Source organism: Eptatretus burgeri, chromosome 6 (genome assembly GCF_056783735.1).
Source record: "Eptatretus burgeri isolate ZD-2024b chromosome 6, Ebu_testis_v1, whole genome shotgun sequence".
NCBI classification, from domain to species: Eukaryota; Metazoa; Chordata; class Myxini; order Myxiniformes; family Myxinidae; genus Eptatretus; species Eptatretus burgeri.
This window is the reverse complement of record NC_140966.1, coordinates 82,436,680-82,452,266: the sequence shown is the minus strand read 5'-3', so window position 1 is coordinate 82,452,266 and position 15,587 is coordinate 82,436,680. Positions and strand designations below refer to the sequence as shown.

The window sequence follows — 15,587 nt, the reverse complement described above, 5'->3', positions numbered from 1 at the left end:
CAATCTCTGTGTGTGTCTGTCTGTCTGCGACCGCCGGGCCGATCTCATTGAAACTTGCCAGGAATATTGCCGGGGACCCGGGGCGTTTTCAAGGTTTGATATCGATCGGACGAGCGGTTCCCAAGTTACAGCCATTTTACTGCTTTTTCAGTGTTGAAAAGGTGTATATATGACAGCTGAAGGTGTCGTTCCACCTTCTCACCTTATCATGCCAATTTTTTCCCAAATTATTAATAACTGGACGACCACCGGTCCGATCGGATTGAAACTTGCCAGGAATATTGCCGGGGACCCGCGGATGTGCCTTTTCGAGGTTCGATATCAATCGGACGAGCGGTTCCCAAGTTACGGCCATGTATCTGTGAACCAATGACAAGACAAGGTGCTATGACATCACGAATGACGTTACAATTAATGTTTATTTAATTATTTTTTATTTTTGAAGGATTGACCCCACAATTCCTCTTCTTCGTTTGGTATGACGTCACAATCGACACTGGGGACCTGGGTATGTGCCTTTCTCTGGGTATGTGCCATACCTGGGTATGTGCCTTTCTCTGGGTATGTGCCAAACTTCCAAGGTTTGATTATTATTCAAATTATTAATTCATCCCATGGTTTGAATTTTCCCGAGGGAAACAGCTGTTTCCCAAGGGTTTGAAAGCTGTTTTTCCCCAAGGTTGGAATTAATCGTTGTGCTTGGTAGACATTTGTGAATACATTTACAGAGAGAGGGACGAGAGAGGAGGGGGGCAGAGGAGGGGGGAGAGAGAAGGGCGAGAGGGGATTGAGAGGGGGGCAAGAGAAGGGAGAGAGGAGGGGGAGAGAAGGGAGAGAGGAGGGGGGAGAGAAGGGCAAGAGAGCGGTTGAGGGGGGCAAGAGAGGGGAGGGAGAGAGGAGGGGGACAGAGGAGGGGGGCAGAGGGGGAAGAGGGTGGCAAGAGAGGGGAGGGAGAGAGGAGGGGGGACAGAGGAGGGGGAGAGAGAAGGGCGAGAGGGGGAAGAGAGGGGGAAGAGAGGGGAGGGGAGAGGGAGGGGGAGAGGGGAGGGGGAGAGGGGAGGGGGACAGAAGAGGGGGAGAGAGGAGGGGGAGAGAGGAGGGGGAGAGAGGAGGGGGAGAGAGGAGGGGGAGAGAGGAGGGGGAGAGAGGAGGGGGAGAGAGGAGGGGGAGAGAGGAGGGGGACAGAGAGGTGGGGAGAGAGAGGAGGGGGGACAGAGGAGGGGAGGGAGGGGGAAGGGGGGGAGAGGGGGGCGAGAGAGAGGGGGCGTCACAATTCTTCTTCTTCGTTTGATATGACGTCACAATTGATGCTGGGGACCTGATACTGCAGGCACGAAGCTGCACATACTGGCACGCACCTACGGGCCCGCACTAGTTATTAGAAATCCACAAAGACAGAAATGCCGGTGATTCCATTTATTTTGGATCCTTTTCACTTTGGTCAATAACGTTTGGACCGAGGAGAAATCGAACGTGGAACGACGGTGTAGTTCCTTACAAACACTGTATACACACCTTAAATGACGGTGAATAGACACCCGATTTTTGAAGGACTACCATTTGAAAAATAAAACCTCAATCAAAAATCGGCTCGAGTAAAATTTTCTAAATATCTCGAAGTGTTTAATTCCGAAGTCTCGTTTCTCTACATTCAAAACTGAAGGACAAGTATTGAAAATACTGGACGCGGTTTATCGGCTGCTGTACAGCAATGGGTGGTTGCTAGGCAACAAAATTTAAACGCGCACATTCCCAGTATATATTCCACCTTTTGGCAAAGTTTCATCGAAATCGGTTTGCTGGTTCGTGCTGTGGAGCCTCGCGTTGCAGACACGCACGCACGCACGCACACAGCCGGAAAACCCGACAATAAGGGATATCTCATATATATAGCGAATCCAATATATGCACACACCAATATACAGGTACTTCCAGGTATTTATATTATGGATGCGTTCCTGGAAAACGTTGTTTAAATGAAACTTCAAAATCCCATTGATTTTAAAATGTTTTAAAGGGGAATGAGTTCTTGACAAAAAAAAAAAAATTGAGTGGAAATTTTTCAGTTGCTTTACTCATCCTAATCCTCCCGTTATGTTAATCGTTCGTTCTTCTAATTCGATCTTTAATTTAATTTATTTTGCCTTCCTTACTCTGGAGATTCCCCACGGAGAACCCAGCTGTCGCCGCCTTTGTGGAAATCCCGCTGGTTAATTATTTTTGTTGCACTCGATGAAACCAGCTCAATGAAGCGGGTTTATTTTGGCACATTCCTTCATCTTTTGTTCACTCAATATAATTCCTCCAACAGTAAAAAAAAATTAAGTTTAATGCTTTAGCAATTTCACATTTTCTTGTGTATATATGAAGGAGAAGGGACCATCGTCTTGCTTGCTTAAAGTATATAGGTATAAATCCTAAAATAATTGTTAATGTTATTTCTTTAAATTTTCATACTCCAGATTTTGACATTTATTTAATCCACGATATTCGATCCTCAAAGCCAAGATCATATTTTTCATTGCATTCATTAATTATTCCGCGACAGTCCATCATGGAAAATTACATCATAATGCATGAAATCACTCCAAACTCCTAATTTGGAAACTATATCATCTCCAAAATTGATGTATACAGCAATTCATAGGTTTGATGATATGAGTGTGGAAGGTGAAAAAAAAAATTGAGCACTTTATCATTGATGAACCATTGCAGCCTTTTCAAGTCAAGGCATTGCTGAGCAGGCCAAACAAAATGGCGGCTTAAGACCCCAGCGAGATGACAGAAGGCTGAACAAGATATTCGTAAGGCTTATTGTGTTGTTTTTTTTTTGTCATCAGCACCCCCTAAATCTGTTCTTCATTGCACGGCCCATGAGCCATTGGCGGCCCCTGGTGGCCTGAAGTGCAGCCCCTGATGTGCGGCTGATAATACACAAATGTGAAAACACTCCATTATAATCCGCTATAAATTCTATCAAATTTATCCAATGGTTTCAAATGAGTGTTCCAATGCAAAACATAAAAATAACATAACTACATCAGTAGATGGTAATATACAAAAGATGATGGGCTTGTAGCCTATTTAAGCACAACGAAGGAGAATACATGGGGACAGGGCCTAATAGCAGCCATTACGGAATCCTGCAGGCAGTGGCGGCTCTTACACGCATGTCTTATCGGCAAAAGTAGCCCCCCCTCTAAAAAATAGTGAAAATCACTGCCCTAAATGATCTTCAAAAGGGGTGTTTAAAAACTTACCCAAACACCGTTTTCTTTCATGCAAAGATTCGTGCCACTAGTTTCATGGTTTCAGAGTTATGCAGGAGACACACTGACTGACTAACACACTGAAATATATTATTAGCTTATCTGGAATTGGAATTCCAGATAAGGTATTGTCATTGTACACCATCCATCCGTCTGTCCATCTCCTATTTTGATTTCTCCGGCCGAACCGCTGGGCCGATCCGGCTGAAATTTGTCAGCAATGTTCTGCTCCTGACTGGTAATGGGGATCCGGTCACGTGACCAAGTCAGTCAAAATGTCTGATTTAGTAAATTCCTTCAAAAATCTTCTTCTCCAGAACCACCAGTCAGAATGCTACCAAATTTGGGTTACATTAGGCCAGGGTACGGATGTTAAATTGCGGATGTCATGCCGATCACGTGAGTGGAAGTGTGTCAAAATGACGAACTTCGTAAATTTTTGGGAAAAATTGCGTAAATTCCTTCAAAAATCTTCCTCTCCAGACCCACCAGTCAAAATGCTACCAAATTTTGGTTACAACATTAGGCCAGGAACCAGATAAGCTACAGGTCGAGTGTTCCTGTTTTTATAGATAGATTTGACAGTTTGATTTACTGCATGTGGGGTTGTGTTTTTTTTCTTCCCCGCCACATCTTACCATGCAATAAACCTGCCTGTTAATGAGAACCTGTTTGTGGACATCTGGGAATGGGAACTGCACAACGCGTAACAGCAAACTGGCAAATAAACCTGTATAAAACGGATGAATTGGGAATGCGCCATTAAAAGAGTCACCTGTAACGGTTAGCTCAGCCATTTTTGACAGGTGGATTCGCTGCAGTCATGTGGTGTTTAATCAGCAACTCCCGCCACTAATTAATGGGCAGAAGTGGAGACTTCCGCAGTCATGAATGCTCAGCATATCACCGAGCCATTATTGCTGTGCTGCCCATCCGTTTGATCACCTTACTCACCTTTCTGCCGTGTAAAGCATTTGGTGAAGTTTTATCTTTCTTGAGCTTGTTCACATCCTGAAAAGGAGACAGTAATAAAAAAATGTTGAGTAAAGTTATTGTGTCAAAGCTTGCAATCAAGCAGCTACTGGTCATTGAACACAGGTACCTTGTTATCTACAGCAGCCCTGGCCTGCTCGTTCAGAAGTGAGATGCGCTTTGCGAATGTCTCTGGATCAGTCCTGCAAAAAAAAAAAAGAAATATAATTGAGAACTGTACATTGAACACATCACGGGCTGCCAGGATGGCCTTGAGGTATGCACACTCATCTCTCAGCCATCTAGCCTGGGTTTGAATCCCGACCCAGCTACAAACTGTCATCCCAGTGTTTCACATGCGGGTCATTCCATGTCAAATCATCAAAGAATCTGCCGTCATCTCTCAGATTTTTGTAAAACTTTGGGAACCAATTGGGACCCATGAAAAACGGCAAGAACTCAAATATTTTTGCTAACAGCCTCTTAATTAGTGAGATACAGACTAACGAACTTTGGACTAATTAGCACGAAGTCACGAATTCAAATGGCCATATCTCTAAAAGTATAACACCTAGAGAGCTGGTTTTGGTGTAATTTTAAAAGGTATTTTCATGCCCTATGAATTTGTCTGGGCAACATTTTCCTACCTCCAACCACAAAAAAGTTATCACAAAATATAAACTTCAATCGTGAATCCCCAAAAAATGTATCCTTCAAATTTCCTCAAATTCATCCCAGAGGTACCTTATGATGTCAAGAAGCTTCCACATAAATTTTGTGATGGGCACTCCAATAGTTTCTGAGATATGAGCAATAATGTACATGTACGTATGGCATATAGGTTCGAAAATCAGCATTTGTAATGTATTATACAATCAATAAGTGAGTTCAAGTACACAGTGTTCACTAACCTGACTTAGGCTTTCAATTTCCTCTTCAATGCAGCAACAGCAGCACTTGTTTCTTCCCCTCAGGCCCAGTTGAAAATGAAAGTATATGATACTTCAAAGCAATTGATGGTCGTTCCCTGTGTTCCCTGTCATGGCTAGGTTAGAATGATTGTATAATACATTACAAATGCTGATTTTCGAACCTATATACCATACGTACATGTACATTATTGCTCATATCTCAGAAACTATTGGAGTGCCCATCACAAAACTTATGTGGAAGCTTCTTGACATCATAAGGTACCTCTGGGATGAATTTGAGGAAATTTGAAGGATACATTTTTTGGGGATTCACGATTGAAGTTTATATTTTGTGATAACTTTTTTGTGGTTGGAGGTAGGAAAATGTTGCCTAAACAAATTCATAGGGCATGAAAATACCTTTAAAATGACACCAATACCAGCTCTCTAGGTGTTATACTTTTAGAGATATGGCCATTTGAATTCGCAACGTTGTGCTAATTAGTCCAAAGTTCGTTAGTCTGTATCTCACTAATTAAGAGGCTGTTAGCAAAAATATTTGAGTTCTTGCCGTTTTTCATAGGTCCCAATTGGTTCCCAAAGTTTTACAAAAATCTGAGAGATGACGGCAGATTCTTTGATGATTTGACATGGAATGACCCATGCAGGGTGATTCATCAAATATGTGTGCCGTCCCATGGATGGACGTTAAACTGGTGTTCCATCTGACTGCATTCATTGGTGGATGTAAAAGATCCCACCATATTATTTGTGAAGAGTAGGCGAACTATTGCCGCAACCGAAACAGATTACAAATACCTGCCCTAACCTCCAGGGGCAGTTGCATCAGCAGCATAGCCTCGACCCTCGGTAAATTATGGAACTCGCAGTCACGCACTACATACAAAAGAAGAAAGAACGCATAATACTACAACACATACAGTGCAAAAAGGAAAAGTCGAACTTGAGGATAAACGGCATACACAGTTCCCACTCAGAAGCCTATGACATGATAGCTAATGATATATACCAAGTACCAAATGTATACTCCATTGGTAAACTACATTATGATGAAAACATACCATTTACAAACACTTTTAACTGATTTGTGTGCAAAACCAGGTTGCTGATTGCATCATTCCTGGGAGTGCAGCAGTGCCACAAGTACAGTGCCCCATAGAGGTTAATGCAAGGATTTGGAATTTGGCTCAGGTACCAAAGGGCATCTCCTACTCTTTTGAAGGAGATTGAGAGATTTTCAATGTCCAATAGCAACCAATGTTGTCAGACTTGTCCCCCAACTGAATGTTGTACACTAATATAATTGATGCAAAAAAATCTGCCTGCAAAACACCAGAATTACAGTTACCAGGCAGGCTAGGAATCAAACCCAGAACACACAACCCAGATGTAAAAGAATACACAACCCAAAGGTGAGTGCACTACCTTCGAGCAATCTTGCAAGCCCACTTTTTATCTAACTAGCACATTACCAGTAGGGTGATTGCATCACCTACGAGTGACACACACACACACACACACACACACACACACACACACACACACACACACACACACACACACACACACACACACACACACACACACACACACACACACGACCAATTACATTTTTACAGCGAGTAGAACTTGCATAGGCAATTCTGACAACTGTCCAACAAAAAAGTTTCAGCCTCCCAACACTGTCCCACCTTTGCTCCCCACCCAGAACCCCAAGTCCTCACTCTTCCCCTCCCAACCCAAAGGCATCAATTTCCTCCCCATACTCAAGCCTTCAAAAACCCCATCTCCAAAAGTCCTCAATCTCACCGCCCCCCCCCCACAAAGCCTCACCCTCCCCTTCCAAAGCTATCCCATCTCTACTCTCACCCTCCTGCCCATAAAAGCAAATAGGTATCGAAACAGCAGAATATTTAACACTTTAAACTCCCCTATCATGCCATCACCAGCTTCACGGAAACCCGTCACGGTTGCCTGTTCAACTCACAATTTTAAGAGAAAATAGTCGGAAATAATAGGAAAGACCTGCGTAACCTCCAGAGTTAAAGTGCTGCTTGAGAGAACGCCACATAATTATTTAGTTAATAAATCTTTTTAACTGTCACTCTGGTCATTTTACACTGAGAAGAAAACTTATAGGGAAGGCATGGCGATTGTGAATATGACAGCTTTAAAGATGTCTCTGACTTCACATCGCAGGGAAGCACCAAAATAACGGTCATCGTATAGAAATTGTGGGTGGAGTTTGGCAAATTGTCCAACCAATGGGTAGAAGTCACACACATGTATAGCTCCTTTTATAGTATGTTGATAACCCACAATGTAGAACACAATGAAACTTGCACTGAGAAAATGGCCATCAACAACGCATCATCACGCGCATAGTGGACTCGGTTGGGGGGGGGGGATAGGGGGGAATCGTGCTTGCAAGAGAATAAGAAAATCTTCAGAGCAGATTTTATTGTTTCATTCTGAATGGAAAGATAGAGAGAACATGGTACAGACTAGACGGCTGCATAATAAGCCATGAAAACAGATGATTATTCTGTTGTTTGAATTTGTCAGAACCAATTCCATCACCCCCCCCCCCCCCCACATTCCCATGTTGATATTGCTCATGGTATTTTTGACATGAAGTACAAAATGACACAAAACAAACATTCATGACCATCTACTTACTGCCTGAATACATATCCATTAAAATGAAATATTAAAGCTCAAATATGTTGTTTTTAAACAAGCATAAAGATTATTAATTAATTCGATTTCTATGCCCTCAAATTTTCTCCTTGCATGCCTTCACAAATTCATGAGAAAACATGGAGCACTTCTCCCACAAGTTGATCTTTTATTTATTGCCATTTGTACCTCCATCATCAAAAACAAGTTGTACTCCTAGCTGTAAATGCGGTAATCTCATGGCTTCTTCCCATCCAGTAGCTGCCTCAACCGAGCGAACAACGAAAACACAACAAAACTATAACGGCACTCGGTAGAGCACATACCTCCACCAGGCTGAACAGTTTACATTCTGTATCCCACTGATGGGCCAGATCTGCATCCAGATCTGAACCAAAATCTAATCGGGCTGTTATTGCCACTTACCCAGCACATCCACCTAATTTTGTCATAACCCATCCACAACGTTTTAAAATATCATGATATATTGTTGTGGGTCGGAGTTCGGTGGCGATAAACGACCACAAGGGGGAGCAGTAGGGTCGTCTCCACCGAACACCCCGGAATTTAGGTCATGACTCTCGGATAAGTCCGAAAGGTCACGGGTCCCTTAGCAGACCGTGGTCGCTAATATTTAGACGGTGTGGGGTAGGGTTAATTGCCCAATTTCAATATACCTAAGTACCCACGTGGTCCACCTACAAGGAAAACCACACCGTCGACGGACCTTGGGCGGAACGGGCCGTTTACCGAGCCCGATCCGGGTGTAAACCGAGCGGGGATTACCAAAATCCGTCGGTCCAAATGACAACTTTCGCACACGGCCTCCCTAATTCCCAATACAAACCGTGCTGGGTCAATGGCAGAAACGACAGGCAACGAACTGGAACATTCAACAATTGGTCGTTTATTTATAAGGGAGGGGGACATAGAGAGCAGAGTTATCCGAATAAAATGCAATGTACAATCAAAAGAGAACACAAGCAATTCTACCTAACAGACTGGCGGCACCACACACACACACACACACACACACACACACACACACACACACACACACACACACACACACACACACACACACACACACACACACACACACACACACACACACACACACACACACACACACACACACACACACACACACACACACACACACACACGAGAAAATGGACCCCGTGGGTCTTTATTCGGCCCCTCAGCCCAGAGGGAAGGCGAGCTGGGGGAACAGAGCCTGGCCGGGTACCTTCCCGCCTCATGCGGTCACACCAGACTCCAACCACCATGGTGGGACTCGGTCCCACGTCCCGAAATACACGGGCCCATGACCGAGACCAAGCCACCACAAGGAGCCACCATGAAGGAAAAGGCCACGACTGAGACCAAGCCACCACGACAGCCCCAGAGCGATGGGCCACGATCACTGCAGTACTCTGCTCCTCCCAACCACTCTACTCTTCTTGCCAGGTCCAAGGGATTTCTTCCCCTCCCACTCGCCTTCTGATTGGACGAGGGGTTGTCGGGTGATCAGTGGCATCCCCTCATTGGTCGGGGCACCTCGGCACTGCTCGCCCTTCGCCCATTGGCTGGAGGAAACGCTCCATGCCTCTCATCGGAGCGGAGCCTCGATCTGAAGTGAATGGAGGCTCTGCCCACGCCTTCAGCTAAAATCACGTGGGCAATGGAGTCGGTGGTGCGGAGAGGTGAAGGGGATATTTGAAGATGTAAAAAACCTGACTATAAAAGTAACTCGTAACGCACACATGTAATTCCCATTAGACACAGGTAGAGGACCCCAACTATAACCACATACTTATCGAAATAACTGAACTGCGGGGACTGCTGTCTGTTTGTGTGCAAATTGCTGCCAGATTCGTAACAATATATTGTTTTTAGCCCTATCTCAAAATTATGAAGAATCAATTATAAAAAAAATTTTAAACTTGTATCCAGATCTGGATTTTCACCAAAATCTAATCAGTTCATCCTTGTCACACACCCAACCTGTCCATCAGGTTTCGTTTGAATCTGTCCATAACTTTTTGAGATTGCTCACAGACAAACAAGCAGACTGACAAAAAGGGGGTGAATACATAACATACGTCCACCTTCGGTGGCGGAGGTAATATACAAAACTTGTGTTGCACTGCAGTGTGAACTGTGATCTTCTTCTTCTTTTGTTTGCAGCGCATGGCTGTGAGTAGCATCACAGGCTGAGGAGGACATGGCTTTACCGCTGAAGCAACACCCCCTGTAGATTAGGGCAGGAATTTGGTATTTGTTCAGGGTGCAGATGATAACTTGCCTACTCTTCCTGAAGGACACCATGGGATCTTTAACTTTCACCAACTTATGCTGTCAGACGGGACGCCCATTTTAATGTCCATCAGAGGGATTTCCCACCTGCGAGAGACACAGGGGTGACAGTTTATAACTGGATCGAGGTTCAGAACCAGGCTCAACGGCTCAGAGGCGAGTGTCAACACCTCGATGTTATCGTGCCAGCTATGTGGTCTCTAATGAACCATGACAAGCAATGATAACCATTTTGCAAAGTTTAATTTTTGTAATTGATTGGAAATTTTGAAACATCCCAGTGAGGCCATACACACTGCATTCCTAAAAAAAATCACGACAGGTCATTGTCTCGTGAAAACCTGTCCAAAACTTTTCCTGGGATTTAGACTATAGTCCATTTGCCAGAGAAGTAACCTTGTTGTCCTCCAAAGTGTTTTGTTTTATGGTGGTTTCTTGTTCACAGGCATGCATAGACAAAATTAAGCTTGGTTGCCCGGATGGCAACCATGGGGAAATCTGTTATTTTTGCGCAAATACAAGATGGCCGTCATTGACCGGGCTGAAAATATAACTTTTTAGGTAATGAACTTGAAATTACACATGAGACATCTTTTCCATATAATTTTGGCACGAGGAATCGATATTTAACCTTATTTTTGTGATTAGAAGTACATTTGAGGTCAATGTTCGAGTTCCTGGCAATTGTTTGCCGTGTGAGATACATTTTGAATGACAACAAGGTCACTATTCTGACAACTGGACGCTCACATACGACATTAATGCGAGTTACTAATTCATTGTTTTGTTTTTACAGATATGGCTAATTCAAGGTGCATTCTTCCCGTGTGTCATGGTGGAGGGGAATTGAAGAAATTCGCTGATCAAGGGATCAAGACATTGATCTCCTGTGCCAAAGCCCGTGGAGATGAAGAGCTACGTGCAAAACTACAGGACATTGTTGATGGTTGTGGTGATGCTGTTCGCATAGAATGTCACAAAGGATGCTACTGTACTTACACATCAAAACAAAAATTGAGAGACTTCGTAAATCACAGAAAAGAAAAGCTGAAGATGATTGTGTTACAGTGACAACAAGATCTCGCACACAGGCAACAGGCAGTGGTGCGTTTGTTTACAAACGTGACTGCATTTTTTGTGGCAAAGAATGTTAACCTGTTGACGACAAACATCCAGAAAGATGGGATCGTGTTCGTCAGTGCATGACTAAAGAAAGTTTGGACAAGGAAGGTAATCCCATCCCAACTATGAAAGATGCCATCATTAATGCTGCTGAGCAACGTAATGATGAAGTAGCCAGAACGGTCAAGTTACATATTGGATATTTGGTTGATCTACCTGCGGCTGAGTGCAAATACCATGTACGCTGTTATAACAGCTTCATGACAGTCCCTAAATATGCTGATTTGCCAACTGGTGTTGCAGAAGAAAGTGCCCTAAAGAACGTCATAGAGCGCATGAATTGTGACAGGTCAAAGATGTGGAATAGCATTGAACTGCATTCCCTGTACTGTGATCTTGGTGGCAAACTCACTCGACGTGATATGTTAAGCAAACTAACAGACTGCATGAGTAAGGACGTTATGTTAGTTCGGGTAGGTGGATGTGCTGCCATTGTTGGTTTCCGTGAGTCCATTGCTAACCATCTGAAAATGGTTAAAGTGGATGATGCAGATGAGAGGAGTATTGATTCTGTGGTAAGGCAGATCAAGAAGGAGGCACGCTCAGTCAAGTACAACAGTGCCAATTATGACCTCTCAGAATTTACACAAGCCAACACAATCAAGGCAACAAGCCCAACTTTACTGAGGTTGATTTCAGACTTGGTGTCTGGTGGTGAAATGACCAACAAATCTCTAAGCCTGAGCCAGTCAATTCAAAGTCATGTTACAGGAACCAGAAATCAGACAACATTAGGACTGGCTGTCAAACTACTGCACCGCCATGGCAGTTCTGATCTTCTAAAGCTCCTTCATGAACATGGGTTCACAACGTCATATGATGAGGTCCTGAGATTCAGGAAATGCACTGCTCATTTTCTCGGTGACAATGCTCAGCTTCTCCACCAATTCATGGGTTTGAGTAGAACTGTTGGCGTGATTTTTGCCTGGTTTGATAATCTTGATCTGCAAGTGTTCACGCCTTATGGTCGGCGCACTACTCATGTCCTCTCACATGAATTTCAGCAACCCCATCCTGCAGGCATTCTTGAGTATGGGCATGCTCACCCAGGGAAGAGTGACCTTATTATCCTACGACTGTCTAAGAAAGCTGCCCAGTCTAGGACAAGCAGCAGCTCATCAGGGAGCCTTCCTCTGCAGCACTACACTGGGCCATCCAAAGTGACCCCCCCCCCCCCCGGCTGTGGATGCAACCTCTGGATTCCCCTCCCAAGAAGTGTGTGCCCGGCAAGCTAGTTTAGCTGCTGCACAGGTAAAGGACATGAAGTGGCTAAACACAGTCAGCACACAGGTGAACGCCATGGAATGGGGTGGGTTCAACAACGAAGAAGCATTCACCAGTCATGCAGAAAAAAGCCAGCAAGTACCTACATGTTCGGACCCCTTATTGATGCCAAAGCTTCTCATCCAGACACTGTAGTGACTTCACTGGAGTATCTTCAGAAGTCATTGACTGATATGGGAATGACATGTCCACATCTCTGAGATCTCCAGCTCTACATGGTGGCTTGCCAAATTAAGTGGCATGACGTTAATCACTTTAAAAATGTGATTCTGAGGCCTGGGATAATGCACACTGTGCAGTCCTTCTGTGGTTGCATTGGCAAACTCATGCGTGGGTCTGGTGTTGAGACTCTCATCAGTTCAGCATTCGGGGGCCTGGCAGGAATCATGAGTGGCAAGTCCTGGGTTCGATCAATGAGAGCCTTCCGGATGGTTTCGACTGCCCTTCTCATTTCCTTCCTCACCACCGGCCCCAAGACATTCCAGGAGTTGTGCAGCTACCTTGAGACATGCAGACAGCACCCAACTGGGAAGCACTGGGTTGATAACTTCATCAAGCCTACTCTGCTTGTTCATCAACTTCTGCGTCGTGAGAGGGAGGCAGACTTCCTGCTTCAACAGCTAACACTTGAACGCATGCTTCCCTACTTCTTTGTTGCTGGTCACCATCACTATGTCCGTTACATCACCCATCACCTTCTGGAGATGCGCTATCTGCTGCCATCAGATGCCAAGTCAGAACTCATATAAGGTGCTTTTGTGTGTCGTCACCAGGAAGGCATTTGGAATGGTGTGAGCTCTGATCAGTTCGGTGAACAAACTGCTATTAGAATTGGCAAGGGTGGCCTCAAGGGTATGACTCTTTCTCCAGAGATGGTAGCAGAGTGGATCGATTCCTTTCCTGTCACTGCCTACATCTCAGATACAATGGAGCACATCTACCCTGACTCCTCAAACAAGGACACTGAAGACCAAGTGAGAGAAAAGGACACAAGAATCGGACCACGTCACAAGGAGGAGGGGAAGAAGAGGAGAGAACTTGATGCAGATGATAGGCGCCGGATTTTACTTGAATTGTTGAATGTGTCTCATCCTCTTGAGAATCACTCACCACATCTGTACAACATTGCCAATGGTCGAATTGCTCCCCGAGAAGCTGAAGTGAATGTTGAGGATTCCGTGGTTATAGGTCAGAAAATGGTTGCAGAGTTCCATGCATCCCTTCCAGGTGGATTCCATGCAACTATCTCATGCCCCATCAAGGCAATGGAGCACTTACAGAAAGGAGTGAAAATTGGGGACAAGACGATCTTTGATCTAGAAACCATCTTCCTCAGGCTGCTGACTATTGGACAGCAAAGACAAATGGAGCTAGGACCTATCTTCCAGTTTGAGCTCTGCGCAGTACCCCCCTCACTGATTGATGAATATGGGTGCTTAAGGAAAGGCAACAAAGCACCACTGGCACACAACCTCTGTGTTCAGGCACAACAGCCTCTGCAACCAGAAGTTACCATTGTTGATGCGAGCCAACTTCTCTATCATATTGTCTGGCCTCTCAGGGGAACTGTGTCAGTCTTAGTTGAGTCCATCAAGACAAGGCTATCTACCATTGCTGGTCAGAAGATCTTGGTCTTTGACAAATATTATGATGTTTTTGCAAAGGACCATGAACGAGTGAGGCGTGCTGGCATTGGTTCCATCAACTATGACCTCACAATAAACACACCCCTGCCTAGTCGAGACGCCATCCTGAAAAACAAGCAGAACAAGTTGCAGCTTTCCAAGGTTTTGAGTACCTATAACTTTGGTGAAGGAGTTACTGTGGAGAGCCGTAGCCATGGTGCGTTCAACCATGATGAAGCAGACATTACAATGATCTCACACCTGCTCATGGCTGCTGAATGTAATGCAAGAGTGATACGTATCCTCTCTGATGACACTGATGTTTTTGTATTGATGGTTTACTGGGTTTACCAGCGCAACATCCAGGCCACAGTGCAGATGGAAAGGTGGGATGGAGCAATTTTGGATATCAACACCACCTGTGACCAGCTTGGCCCCAAGTGTCTGCAGCTTTTGGGAATGCACTACATCACTGGCTCAGATACCACATCATACCCATACGGCAAGGGCAAAGTGTCAGCCCTGAAGACACTGAGAGCTGGCAACTTCCCTGGTTTGTACCCCGCACTTGGCGAGCTGAACGCAAGCCATGAACAGCTCATAGAAGCAGGGCGGACATTCTTCTCTGCTCTGTATGGTCAGCCAGAAGGTACCACAATGAGTGAGATGAGGTACTATATGTACACAAGGAAGTCTGGCAAGCCCCTCAAGCTCATGGCATTACCTCCAACTGAGATCAATCTCTTCCTACATATTTTGCTTGCACATCTACAGACAGTACTTGCAAAATCAGCTGATCAGCAGGCCCCACCTGAACATGACATTACAAAATATGGATGGGACATCAGAGATGGAATCCCAGTGCCAGCAACTTCTGCTACTCCACTTCATGGATGTTGTGTGGTGTGGATGCAAAGCAGAGGGGAAGGCCTGCGGTACTGCAAGTTGCAGTTGTCACCATGCAAAGATCTCCTGCACGCTATACTGCACTTGTGGTTGCAGAGACAAGTGCTTCAACCCACACAAGACTGGAGGACAGTGAAAGTGAAGTGGAAGAAGGGAGTGTCGAAGCTGAACTGGAAAGAGACGAGGATACGGAAGGGGACGAGTACAATGAATGGGAATGAACAATACGTAAGTTGTCTACGAGGCTCTATGTCCTCTGTTCCAAAGATGTCCAATATGATGACATGACAATGTGTATGCTTTCTGATTAATTATTATCAACATACTGTTGTGAACCATTCATGACTTCATTATTTTGCATTGGTGTTGCATAATTTTCAGCAGAAAATAGTCATGGAAATTTCATGTGAACCTCTATT

General features: G+C 44.6%; 1 protein-coding gene across 3 annotated transcripts in view; it reads right to left on the bottom strand.

Annotated features, from left to right (window-relative positions):
• The window catches only part of ATPAF1 (ATP synthase mitochondrial F1 complex assembly factor 1), a 39,304-nt gene that overhangs the window by 21,297 nt on the left and 2,420 nt on the right, over positions 1–15,587 (bottom strand). For all 3 annotated transcript variants that reach the window (XM_085885860.1, XM_085885861.1, XM_085885862.1), the window contains exons 2-3: positions 4,372–4,444; positions 4,224–4,280 (exon numbers count right to left, since the gene is read on the bottom strand). In XM_085885860.1, coding sequence (XP_085741986.1) covers positions 4,224–4,280; positions 4,372–4,444 — 130 coding nt within the window. The remainder of the gene's footprint in view (positions 1–4,223; positions 4,281–4,371; positions 4,445–15,587) is intronic.